This window comes from Gavia stellata, chromosome 8 (assembly GCF_030936135.1).
Source record: "Gavia stellata isolate bGavSte3 chromosome 8, bGavSte3.hap2, whole genome shotgun sequence".
NCBI lineage: Eukaryota > Metazoa > Chordata > Aves > Gaviiformes > Gaviidae > Gavia > Gavia stellata.
In genome coordinates, this window is record NC_082601.1 from 14,654,617 (window position 1) to 14,668,370 (window position 13,754).

At 39.7% G+C, this 13,754-nt stretch overlaps 1 protein-coding gene across 3 annotated transcripts in view; it reads right to left on the reverse strand.

Annotated features, from left to right (window-relative positions):
* Positions 1–279: 279 nt before the first annotated feature.
* The window catches only part of RALB (RAS like proto-oncogene B), a 54,127-nt gene continuing 40,652 nt past the window's right edge, over positions 280–13,754 (reverse strand). For all 3 annotated transcript variants that reach the window (XM_059820189.1, XM_059820188.1, XM_059820187.1), the window contains exons 2-5: positions 9,185–9,341; positions 8,501–8,709; positions 5,527–5,704; positions 280–3,391 (exon numbers count right to left, since the gene is read on the reverse strand). In XM_059820189.1, coding sequence (XP_059676172.1) covers positions 3,272–3,391; positions 5,527–5,704; positions 8,501–8,709; positions 9,185–9,298 — 621 coding nt within the window. In that variant the 5' untranslated portion in view covers positions 9,299–9,341 and the 3' untranslated portion in view covers positions 280–3,271. The remainder of the gene's footprint in view (positions 3,392–5,526; positions 5,705–8,500; positions 8,710–9,184; positions 9,342–13,754) is intronic.

Here is a 13,754-nt window from a genome sequence, read left to right on the forward strand (position 1 = left end):
ACAGCCATGCTCCAGAAAGATTAAGAGCACATTATACTGATGAAGAGAAGTCTTGGTCTTTAATTACCCAACGTGCAAAGGCTGCTAGAATATATCAGCTTCGATACAGCCTTCAGTTGTCTCAACTACACAGCATGGCTAGCAGGCAGCCACACACTCCCTCTTGCCGAAATCCTCTTTGTTTGATGTACCTGATCTGCAAGTACTCATTTACATTAGGTGCCAAAGCTCCCTTTGCTCACAGGAAGCATTTTTCTGTGCCATTTTTTGTTCTCTCTAGTTAACCCACCTGATGCTGATGTCCATTGATGCCCAGTGAAACACATCTGGAAGTCATTCATTCAAGGACCCTCAAATTGTATTGCCCTATTTAGAAGGGCATACATTCAGGCACTTCCACCATATGAGGTGAAGGCAACAGGACTCCAGTCCAGGGGAGCAGTTTTATTGCCTTCCTGGTGCAAGTCAGAATAATTGTTGCCTACTGTTATGAAGTAGCTGCCTTGTTTATCATGTTTTCAGCTGTAACTGGAAAGTTAAACTGAAGTTTGTCACAAGTACAGAGAAATACTTAAAAGCTGCTGTATTTAGTCTCCAAGCCTAGTCTTTCTGGAAAAGGTGACAAGCACAGAACACTGAAGAAATGCAGTATCAAGCCATGAAACAGCAAGCACCTTCTTCCAAGTAAGCCCACCTCAGTGGTAGAGCTTTATCAGTTAAAAAATAACCTGAGTGAGAACAGCACATGGACTGTAAGAACATCAGTGGGAGATTCACTGTTCTGAGTAGAAATTCATTTGTCTTATCAAATACTGTAAGGTACTTTAACCTTTAAAGCAATCAAAGGTCAAAGCATGCAAGTCTCTTGAGCCAATACAGCTGAGCTGCTCATTGTGAGCTTTGCCAAGTTCATTATTCATATAGCAATGAAAGCTTATTCAGTTTTAAGGAAAGCTTAGTCAGTTTTGTTAGTCACATTTTACAATCCACCTCAGAGGGGCTTGACCTAGATAAGCTCGTAATGTGAACTCAGCTGTCATTTATCCTTTAGGTTAATTAAGGACTTAACCTTTAGGTGTCAACTAAAACCAAACCTAAGTGAGTTGCCTTCCTCCAGAAGCAGACATTCATTTGCTGTATGCACAATGTGCACTCAAAAATGGACTTTATCCATGGAAGTTCAAGAGGAAACTTTGTTAGAAGTGTTACAGCTCCAAGTATCCCATTAGGTGCTTAGGCTTTAGACACAGGTGATACAGCTCAAGTGACAAGTTCTGTAAGCCAGCAGGCTCCCAGCCTCTGCTTCAAAACTGTATTGTCAAACTGGGTTTGTAATACAAATTAATTACACTATTCAAAGAGAAATATTTCCAGAATTGGTTAACCATTCTTTCTGCACATACAAGTTAAAATTAACAAAGAAGGAATTTAACTTGACAAGAATGAAGATTACAGCACCTTTTATTTAGTACAGTTTCCCCAATCCAATGAGTTGCCTGACAAGTTGAACTAGTTATGGAAGACAATGAGTTTGTGCTAAGTCCTTGTGAAACCTCAGAGCAACAGAGGTTCTGATGTCTAACACATCTTAGGTTTTTTTTCAAAGTTCAGAGATAGAATGCACAAGAGCAATCTAGTACATGTTAAATAACATTTTTCAACCTCAAATTACAATACTATTTACTGAACAGTACTCGCTACTCCTTCACCTCAAGAAAAAACACTATTTGTTAATTTAGTGCTGTAGTGTGCTTCATTGAACAACCACATAGCATATTCCTTTCACCAAGTAACTGTGTTTTAAGCATGCAGTTAACAAGCAAGATACAGTCACTGCTTTAAGTCTCTCTACTCCTTCAAAACAGAAGATAGCCGTAATTCATTGAGAGACTCCAGTCGGAAGAGACAGTTACTTTCCACAACAGTGACAGAAGGGGTTTTTGGCAACTGCACTTAAACCGCATCAGAAAGCTCAGTTCAGTCAGCTGACAAGAGGACCTGCTAAGTACTGACTTTTCCATTTCTAGTCTGGGTTTTGTTGATCAATACATGACCACCATTGCATAACTGACAGCAAAACTCAACATGCATCTCCATGTGCTAGGTTGCTGTGCATCAGAAATAGTACATATAAAATTAACAGTGAGTAACAGATGTGGTAACTGCTTAACTTCATTTGCTTTGACACCATACAACTCACTAGCCAGCTAATCATTGAGAGGTAGCATGTATGCCTCACCTATTTCAAGTCACGATTGTGTGATGTGACCCATCCTTACTCAAAGTTTTCATCTTCAGCAAGACAAGAGACAGATGGAGATGTTCCCACTTTTCCAACATGATCACAAGTGTTCCAATATAAACAAAACCAATGAAATCAACACTTTGATTTTCCACCATTCCAGTACCAGTGAGGGGAAGGATGATGGATGTAGAGTGAGTGAAATTGAGTCTAGCCACTATACATGGAAGAAACCCAGGACAGCATTTCAAGAAGATTGTGACAATATTATTCCTTTTGAAGAAAGTCTTACAGTCATTTTCTCACCCCATACCACTAATTTAAGGATGAGAAGACAGACCAGCAGGGAATGCATCTAGCCAGTATTTAAATATCAATTTTTGCATTGCCTAAATAAGTCTGAATTGAGTCCATAGGCTTGATTCATGAATGCTGTATTGACTAAACAGAACAGGGAAGAAAGTTTGTTTTGAGTTGACTCTCAAGTGTCAGTTGCTATTTCTTACATGGAGTGTGTGGAGGAAGCCAGCAGATTTCAGTGTAAGAAATATCAGTGACAACTAACAGAAGATGGAGACTCAAACCCTTTACCACATGTCATCTAGCTTTTCTGCAGTTTGCATCACCAAGGAGGGCAGCAACAGTGGAGAAAAAATGTTTGAACCTGAACAGCTGTGCTTGTTAAGGCCAGTAGAGGTTCAAGAGAAACATATTCAAAGAAACATTACAGTAAACTAGGACATTAATACGAAAGTACTTTGTATAACCAAGCAGAAGGATTGCAGTTCTGAAACTGTTTCTAGTTTTGAAAGACACTGGGAAGACGGCGCCCATTTCAGTTTAAGTAGGCATAGGTTTTGTTGGATACCAGAAATGGTTTCAAAGTTCTGTTTTCACATTTTGAAGGTGTGATATGCAAAACAAAAGATCAGGGAGTCAATACAGACTTCCTTTCATGAATCCAGCCCTATATCCTTAGTGGTATCTTATCCATGCCACCTGTAGATAGATATTTACAGTTCCCAAGCATCACAGTAAGCAACATCTTTCTTTAAAGCTTTTCTTGTTCTTGCCACTTTTCTTGCCATTCTTGTCTTTGTTTTCTGACATTTTCTTTGCTCTGATTTCTCTCATTAAATCAAAGAATACCTAGGAGGGAAAAATAAAGAAAGATTAAACAAAATCTTCCACCAGAAAGCAGATAAAAATACTGTATTCAGCAGCAAATAAAGATGTAGCACCACACTGTACCTAATACAGCAGGAATCTAGACACAGATACCAGTGACAAACTCAACATAGGAATTATGTAGCAAGTCAAGCAGTGGCAAGAAGTTGGACAATCTTACCTGTCTACTGAGTCATTCAACAGCCCTGTTTTAAGAGCTTTTTGTTGAGTACTGGTCTTGCACAAAAGTAGTTCATGAGAACATTTGTCTGTGCCTAGCAAACATTTCCAGGCAAATCACTCTTCTTAACTATGCAAAGCATTTAGTCCAGCTCTTTCATGTAGTTACAAGCACACTCTGCTCAGTAGTATTCTGCCCATTTTATAATTAAAAAGCTGCAGCATTCAAGTGACAGTGTGAAGCACAAAAAATTCTCAGACTATGTTTTAAGAAAGATTCAGAGAAAGTCATTACTCTGTTTTCTTCAAAATATAGCTGATTTCACCCCTGTATGCCTGATGCCCAGGTGCACACCATTTAAGATGCAATAGCTGTTTTACTGTAGAGAGCTATTGGAAAAAAATATTTTTAGGATCACAGGACAAGAGCTTAGTGTCTCGCTCTTGAGTTAGGCTTTTTTTTAAATGAGGAGCTACACAGGTCTTTGATACTTGGAAACAAGACCACACTACTGATCAGAAATAGAATAGTTTATAATTCAAAACCCTCTTAAGGTTTTTTTATTTTGCTACAGTGTCAATGCACAATCACAATGGTTGATAACTTGTCTTAACATACACAAAACAGTGCTTGTATAGAGGATAAGTAGTATGTCACACAAGGTAGTGGAGAAGGCCTATGAGAGCACATCTAGAACACCATGCTAGTATACTCCAGACACTGCTACATTGCTGTTAATCCAAACTGATCAGAAAGCGAGTTAAGTATAAAACAGGCTAGGCATTTTCTAGTCACATGAGACAGCTCATAGGCAAAAGCAAGTCTAGGTATTCATGTTTTACTACATCACACAGTTTATACATCTGACAGCGTGACTTTTAATAACATTCCACAAGTCAGAATGGTTCTTTACCAAGTTTAAATTGTGCTATGTCCTTTATAACCAAAAGGTCTCAAGTCAAGAGTTCCATATACACTGTTTTAACCAAGAATAAGATAAATGAGTTCCTATAGGTAACTTACGCACCAACAGCATTTCCATTAGTAAACTAATATAGACTAGAAGAACAGGAAGCTGTCTACAAGAACTTAGAGTACAGCTAACTGCAAATGTTCTTTGTCCAAAAAGAGGAAAAACTGCTTACAATTTGTAATCTTTAAAAAAGCAGATTACCAAGCCACACCTTTAAAGTCCTTAGGGGGCCCAACGGTAATTTCAGACCATCTTCTATGCATTTATGAAGTAAAAAAGGTACCCTCTTCTTTAAGAAACCCCCACTACACACAGAATGAAGGGGATGCTTGAAACTGATTTTTCCCTACTGGGCAAACACTCCATAGTCACAACTCATCTCTCTTCTGGAATAACCCACCACCACCGTTTATGCAAGAAGCCAGCAGCAGAAACATGCTGAGAATGTCTATGCTGGTCTCAGACAATCAAGTTAAAATGGAACAGGGACACAGCAAGAAGAGTTCTTCTCACAATTCAAAGTAGTTTTGGCAGAAAATAAGAATGAAACCTTTAACATTAGCCACACCATATGTAGCTTTGCAGGGAAGGGGGAACAATTTGTAAGTGATTATAGCTTGCTATTTATTGCTGTTACAATAATAGGACACAGCCTATAAACAAAATAACATACTTCAAGGAATCCTTAAACCCATTTACCCAATGTACTACTGGAAAGTTATTGGTTCAGGTACAAAAAGTTAAAACAAGACAATAGCATTAACTTGTACCGGGTCTCTGGCTCCTCTAAGCCAGGTATTTGCTTAAGTGTACGCATTCCAGTAAGTTCATTGATTTTTTAAAACCTAGGCTTTCAGAAGCCCAACTGTGGATTTGCTTTTGTCCCAGCAAGAGTCAAGAATTAGTCACTCAGCTACTAAACAAGTAGTAACGTTCTAATTGAGCAGATGCCATTTGTCTTACCTTATCTACATTCGCTCTAGTTTTGGCAGAGGTTTCTACATACTGCACACCCCACTCCTCTGCCTTACTTCTAGCCTCTTCTACAGGTACTTGTCTGCGCTCTTCCAAGTCAGATTTGTTTCCCACTACCAGCAAAGGGATTTTATCTTCTTCAGCCTTCACACGCAGGATCTGTTCCCTAATGCATCAGGTATTCAAAATAAAAATCTGTGTTAGTAGTAGCAAAGACCCACCCTTATCAGGAGTGGATCAAGTGGTGTTTACAACAGTACATTTCCCAACAGTTGAACACACACTTTAAAATTATTCCAAGTTTAACATAGTAATGCTATAAACTTTACACTAATAAAAGCCTCACACTTCCAAGAAGGCAGTTTTACCATTTAGTTGGTAAGTTTACTACCCAGGCTCTAATAAAGAAGAACTGTATGGCAGAAGAGCAAGTCACAACAGGAGTTCACACCTCAGTGAGGAAAAGAGCACAAGTGCCCTGTTTGGCAAGTTTCACCTTGGCATTTAGTCACGATCTTCAGTTTCCAGTCTACATCCCACCTCAATACAGGTCTGAGCAACATCAAGGCTTTGTCAAAGCAGTAGGTTGGGAAGAGCCTAAGTAGCTGTCAGAGATGATTCTTAATGGCTACCTAAACTTTACACAAAGGACAGAGTTACTAAATAGTGCTGAACTAAAATGCTAGCCACCTTACTCCTTCAAAGACTCCAGGAAAATGTTTGAACCATTGGCATTAACCCAGCTATCCTTTGTCATTCTAAAAGGACCTACCACCATCCAGGAAAGGAGACAGTGTGATGCATGTCAAAGTCTGTGCTATTATTGAAGTAAAACATGGCTTGAAGCTAGACTGACACATGCTGCTGTCCATCTAGGACGCTGGAAGAACTGTACCAGTCTACAGTTATTTTTAGATTGCTTCATTTTGTTATGAACAAGAGCCAAACTAGGCATGAGCATGGTGCTGCACCCCCTCATCCCACTGAGTTACCACACTACTTCAGATGCTTGCACTTTCCATCCACAAAATACCTGAATGTATGTAGAGTACATGAGAATCTAAAATAGTGTTAACACTGAAGCAGACATCCTGCTGCTGCATTCAGCTGTACCTTCACACATTTTCAGATTACAGAGGCACTGAAAGCAAACACTGAACGCATAGCATCAGCTGAAGAGCTAGGGTTTAAAGACAAGCCCATAGTTCATTCAGTACTCAACTTTTTCATGGTTTAAGAATCCTGGAAGTTACAGGATCAATAATAACAATCTGTAGTTTAGCCCATGATGCTGGTGACATACTACCCATTCCCCCCTCCTTCCATGGGAATAGTTTTCCAGGGAGCTGGTTCTTACATGTCAGCCTAACTAAATACTCCATTTAACTAATTTCACTGTTTGTTTACTTCTGACCCATTGAAAAGCAGGAGATTCTCCATCTCAAAGCTTTTAGGTCCTTCTTGCTCGTCTTTAGGGCTAGCATTGCTTTTTCATTGTTTTGTTGTGCTGGAATCTTGAACCAACACACAGTTAACCTAGTTACAGAAGTCTGACAAAAACCACAAACTGCTAAGATAAACACTCCTACTCCTTTTCATGCAAAGCCTTAAGCCTTGGTTTAACCTTATATTTCACTTAAGCACACAAGCCAAAACCCAGGCTGGGTACTTTCAAGGGTCTCATTTTCTTCCTGTTTTTGAGTGGTATCTGACTTTTCCCTCAATTTTATACTAGGAACAGTCCAAGTACTCAGTTTCACAGTCGTACAACAGTACAACTGTTTAGCTCCTTTAAGTGCTCCAGTTAAAGCAAACTGAGCAGAACAGCTCTGCTTCTGTCCCCTGTGGCTGTCAGCCTTTTGAAGTCTAGCAAAGTCACAAAAGTATTGTGACAGAGGAACAATATTTTTATACCTCTTAAGGTTATGAAGTCTCCTACTACTGTTGGAACAGTATAATATATTAAGAACCTGGACCAAAGTCCTAGAGTGCAAGGGGAGTTTGCCATAGCTTTAAGAAAACCCTAGAAACAGGTGTCCACCTTAGCACTAGCATTACCAATTAGTATCTGTTAACCTTGTACCACTGAAGCAAAGTGAACATAAGCCAGACTAATAAAGAGCTTTTATTCTGGCAAACGTAAGGCACTCTTAATACTTTCCCTATGTTTTGGGAAGTTTTATAGCTGTCCTAGAGAATCTCTGGATTACCTTCTACACTGAGACAACAGCTATTATCAAATAAGAGTTAGAACACTTGCCCCAAAGAACCTGGCTACATGAGTTCTGAGACTAGAACAATGGATTGAACACCTTGTTTTGGGGGGTTTTGGGTTTGTTGGTGTTTTTTGGTTTTTTTTTTTTACACTACACAAGCAGTTTCTGTGCTCAGTCTGGCACTGATTTTTTTTACAATAGAACTGCTAATCCCAAGAACAAAAATGGAAGCATTTACTACTAGTATTTGTCTTTCTAGGAATACATCTGTCTACAATAGTACTGCTTGGCTGCAAACCCTTATTTGGCACCAATCCACACCTGAGAGTGGAGGCTAATCCTTCCTTTCCTTAGAGCACCTGCTTCTAGCAGTAAGCAATACAGTGTCTGAAACCTGGCCAAAAGGCAGACTTAATTCCAAAAGTACTGCTCTAAGGTAATTAAACTTCACATCCACAAAGACTAAAAATTGGCTTGAATACGCATGTTTTAGGAGTCCAAGAATCTGTTACTTGCCTGAAGTTGCTGCTGGTGTAACGTACTCAGAAGTTGAAGGCATGAAGACAACTAGAGCCAGAGGCTGGATACCGTGGTTTAAGTTACCAGTTAGTGAGAGCAAAACAGTTGGGTTGCCACTTTTGAAAACGGTAACAGACAAAGGATGAAGAGCTATAGCTTTTAAAAAGAATTGTCAGAGCAACATAGGAACCAGGTATTTCTCTCTGTCTGGGAGAGAAACTACTTACCGAAACTCTGCTGTTGCTGTGAAGGATTCATGCTCTGTTATTGAGAAGACTAGAAGAAACCCTTCCCCACTACGGAAATAGTTATCTCTGATAGCTGCATAATCCTCCTGTCCTGCTGTGTCCAGAATGTCTATCTGAACTTCTTCGCCATCCAGAACTACTTTCTTTCTGTAGCTGTCAGCCTTGGTAGGTTCATAGTCTTCTACAAACTGAAGATAAGAAAGGGATTAGTGTTCAGAATTACTGTCAAATGGTCTCAGTATTTGCCCATATCCTTTCTCTTTCACTTCAGTGACATTTAAATTCCCAAAAACCTTCTCATGATTCAGTCAGCTACTAAGTTCCACTTTTTTTTACTTTTACTATAAAAAGCAAGTAATTTAAGCACTTAATACATCAAAGAGCCAGTCTGCCTAGTCAAGAGAAACTGTCTTGCTACATGAAACACCGTTCAGCAATTTCAGCATAATTTAATGGACAAAGACACAGTATAAGCTACCAGGAACCTGGTGGCATTATCTAGATCTCCCATATCAAGAAAAATCAATTGCATGTACTTCAGGTACGGGTATCTGAAGCTTCAACAGATGTAGATGACAGCATCCAGCTGTTGAACATGAAAACCTGCTCCATATTACACAGACATATACTTTAGTCCATTCAAGCTGAACCAAAGCTACTTACCTCATCATACATAAATTGAAGAGTGAGTGCAGATTTGCCTACACCTCCACTGCCAACCATAATTACTTTATGGAGGGCCAAGGAACTCTGGTTCTTGCTCTTGCTGGCAGCCATTATCCTGCTTGCCACAGATGAAGTGCCAGGCAACCAATCTGATCTGCAGAGAGAAGAAACAGTCACCATCCATGAGATTGGTGACATCATGGTAGCATGCAGGTAAAGCATCTCACTAGCACTGAAAGAGCAGATTAAAACCCTGCCCAGCAAGCCTGAAGAATGGGCCATTTTAACGCACTGGCAAGCAAACCATGTCACTGATGTCTACAATATGAGTAGGAACAAGGTATTAGAACAAATAAAAAGGTATTTGTGACAACAGTACCATTAATAAAAGTACCAAAGGTTTCTCAAAGCAGCTACTAGCTGAACAAATGTTCTTATTTGTAAGCCCATCCTACATGACTGCTATCTAGAGCAGCCTCCAAAGAAAAAACCTCACTTTCTCAAACAACATGAAATTAAGTGTTTTTTATTGTTCTTGTTATAAGGCTTTACACCTTTCTAAAATATTTCTTTAATGTTGATGCAGCTTAGTTTCAAGCTGGAAGCAGAGCTATAATTTATATCTGCTTATAGGTAGAAAGATTACTTTTGATCTCTTCCCTATGTAGGCTAAGAAAAAAGCAGAGATACACAGTAAACTTTGGCAGGAACAAGTTGCAAAAGCTTCCAGCAGAAAGTCTTATGACATGGCATTAGCATTTATTTTCTACTCTTCCTGCCTTTTGATGCTGCAAATCTAATTTGCTTTTGAAAAAAATAAAATCCTGCTTTACTGCAAGAAATTCTTAGTTCCTATTCTTCTGATGTTGCAAAGACATGAAGAGTAAGCTTCAATAGACAAGTACTAGCTAACAAGCCTTTGTTTGTGTGTCATGCAAACGCAGTAATTAAGTGCTGGAGACCTCTTAAAAATACTGCTTTTTTTCTTTAAGAGTAGCTGGACACAGTAGTTGTGTCAGAAACACAAGCATCAGCTGCCACACCCTGATTAGCACAGAGCAGCAGCTCTAAGAACAGCACAGGGACAAACACAGAAGTGACCAATACAAAAAGAGATGTGTCACCACTCAGGATTCCCACACTGAGAAAAAACCCAGAGATGCATACTCCAGATGCATGATGTTTATAAGGGGTGCTAGTGAGGACACAAGTGTCACTATCCAGCAGGACAACTAAGGGCCCAGCCGTTCATATCCTGGCAGAGTGCTGTAAGGATAACAGACCATTCAGGGAACACTGCTATGGAAAGTGGCTATACCAGCTTTGATTTACAGAAGTGCCCGTTATTCCAGAAGCAACAGGCCTACCAGGAATCTCAAACTTGCCTGAACATCACGGTTACTCCAGAAATACACTGGAACTGCCATATCACACCATCAAGTTCTACTGGATGGAAATACAAGGCCTACAGTAGAAGCTATAGAGCACTATATTGTAAAAACCTTCAGGATAACTAGCTGCCCTGAACAAAACTAACTAGGAACTAAAGGATTGTCAACCTATAAACATGCCATGGGATTATTTGACCTGGAAAGGACCTTTGGATGTTGCTCAGTCCAAACCTCTCCCTTAAAGCAGTTTGCTCCAAGCAATCTAGTTTATGTGCCCTGTGTTTTGAGGCTGACAATTCCCTCACCAGTCTGGGCAACCTGCCCTGCAGTACACTGATTGTGAAGATCTTTCCCCCTGTGTCATGACTTGATGTACTGAAAAGCAACAAATCAAACTAAGTTGTCATTGACTACTCATACAAGAACAGACATGCCAACAATCAAGTGCCCCCAGGACAGCATTTTCAAACATCTGAGCAGTAGTATTTTTCCATGCAGAGTATGTTACTCACACCTGTTTGCTACACACATTGGGTACAGTAATGCAAATTAATTATCTTTAACCATTCATTCTGGGATAAACACTGGTAAGTGAAGACATATTTTCCTCTGGTAATCTTCTATATTATGTTATGCATCAGCTCCCTCATCCAGGACACTCATTAGTACAGAAACGGGATGTGATAACTCATACTTTTCAGAGATTCTCCCTGTACAGCACAAACACACATTTGTGTTGGGGACAGTGAATTCAGCCATTACCCCAGAGATTCCAAACTAGAAGAGGATTGCAAGCTTGATTTTTAGTTCTCAGTCACCAGAGAGGCAAAAGTGGAAGAGAACAGAGCTCCCTGCTTGGGAAGTGTAGAAAAACTGGGAGAAAACACAACAGGTAGCATCTGAACTCCAGAAGTTGTTGCTGAAAGGCTTTCTTTGCTTATGGTCCGCATGTTCTACAGATGACAAACTAGAATTCAGCTTGCTTGGACATAGACACCTAAGGCATAAGAGCTACAGACTGACTACACAATGAGATAGCTTGGAGATTAAGTGTTCCAATAACAACACAGCTTGCTCTTAGTAAGTTGTAGAGCAGTTTATTTTGTCTTAGTTCAAGAGTGATCTGACTTTGACAGTATAGATAAGCTGCTTTCTGGAGAAGGCAAGTGACCCTCAGCAACTTTTCAGTGTAATCATGACTGGTTTTAACCTTTGAGTATTTCTTTAACAAACATCCTAAGCTTATTGTAGCTGCTGTGTTATTTAACACAAAGCTTTCAAGTTAAACATTTTTCTGGCAACACAAGCTTAGGGCAACTTAATAGGCAGCAGCACTAAGTCCACTGTGCCTATGCAACTGCAATAGAAAAAAATTTACTAACAGACAAGAGAGAAGATAGCAACTTTCTCCCTCCTGTCAATAGAGATACCACATCTTTACCTGGTCATATTAAAAGGAATAACTGCCTTTTAGGTAAAATTCTGACCACCTTGATTCAGTACAAGCTCATCATAGATGTAAGTAGAGAGAATATTTAAATTCTTCCTTCTCCATTCCACCTTGACACCAGCCAGTAGAAACTGCAAGGTCAGCCTTCAAACACAGTATTGCCTGACTTGTAATCAAAGTCTAAACAACACCCATCCAATAGCATATAAATTCACCATGTGATTGCATCTAAAGCTAGCCCAGCTCTTAATGACCAAGGTAGTTAACTTTCCCTACAGAGCTGTTACAAGTGCCACTTGAATCTTTTAGAGTATCAACACTATATGAACCCTCTAAATACAGGAATCTGCTCACAACACAACCCCGATGTTGTATACCCTCAGTGAAATGCCAGAAGCTTCACACAAGGCATCTCTTCTTTGGTGGCAACAGAGGGAGCATGGCCCCCTCCAGCTGCAGAATAGCCAGGCAGTACAGAACAAGGCCAGGCTGAAGCAGTGTGGTACAGGATTGACACAGGCAGCACCAGTGTTTACAAAACAACAGCACATCAGTGGTTCAGAAATGAGCACGGTGAGATTTTAATAGGAATACTCTAACAAAAAACAACAAGAGAATTCACTGGAGCTGTTTGTTTACTTGCATTTCCACCTCTGCAGCCCAAGACAGTTTACACACTATGGTTCAAAGCTCACATCTAACAGTTCCTTGAAGTTAAAAAAACAATTAACACAAGTGGAAGCTCTCTCCTCATCTTCAGTCATCTCTGAGTAGGCAAGGATGAATTTTTATCCTATTCTGTAGATTAAGCATCCCTGAGGCAGTCAAGACACTGACATTAACTCATCTGTTCCTTATAGAAAAGGAAGTCTTGGGAAATCCAACCACCTCTCATAAAAAAGTAGCAGCATCTAAAAGAACCTGTGATGACTGCAGTTGCTTTTAAAACATTATTCAATTCCCTTCAGTTTAAGTGAATGTAAACTTAAGGCCAAGTGTCTAATACACCTGGCTGAAGAGCCCACTCTGAGAAAATGTCCAGACCAGTCACCTAATTCTGTGATAAGTATTCCCTCCTCTCCCATATTGTTCTTTGCTCACTGGGAAGTAAACTGTACCCAAACAACAAGATTTACCATCCTCTGCCAGGAAGAGAAGCAATCCAGTCAATGGCAGTCATTCAATCCACTTAATTTCCATCTGTCATTCTACCCTCAGGTTTAATGACACCATGTTGAACTTTGTGTGTTCAGTGTCATAAGCTGTAAAAACCCTTTTGAAAGACTTTTTGGGGGTTTCTTCTGGTTACAGTTCATCCTGCTTCAAAGTAAAGTGCTAGAGAAAGCCCAGGTCAGAGCATAAACTTTCAGGCAGTCTTTCATCTTTCAGAAATTAGAAGTAATTACCTGCTTCATCTGCTTTAAAGATAAGGATTAAGTCATTGACTTGATAACTCTGATTTTTTTTGTAACAGGTTATACAAAGCCATATGCACAATAGGAGCTTTGTGGTGCTACTGAAAGATCATAGAATCATTTAGGTTGGAAAAGACCTTTAAGATCATCAAGTCCAATCGTTAATGCTCTTCAGATCAAGAAATGAAGGTTACACCAACAGACAGGTTGGCCACATGAAGCACAGCAAGATCTACAAATCAAACCATAGTGATTACTAAAACGCTGTTTTGACTTAGACATCTGAAGATCTGTACCTGGCCACAGGACTA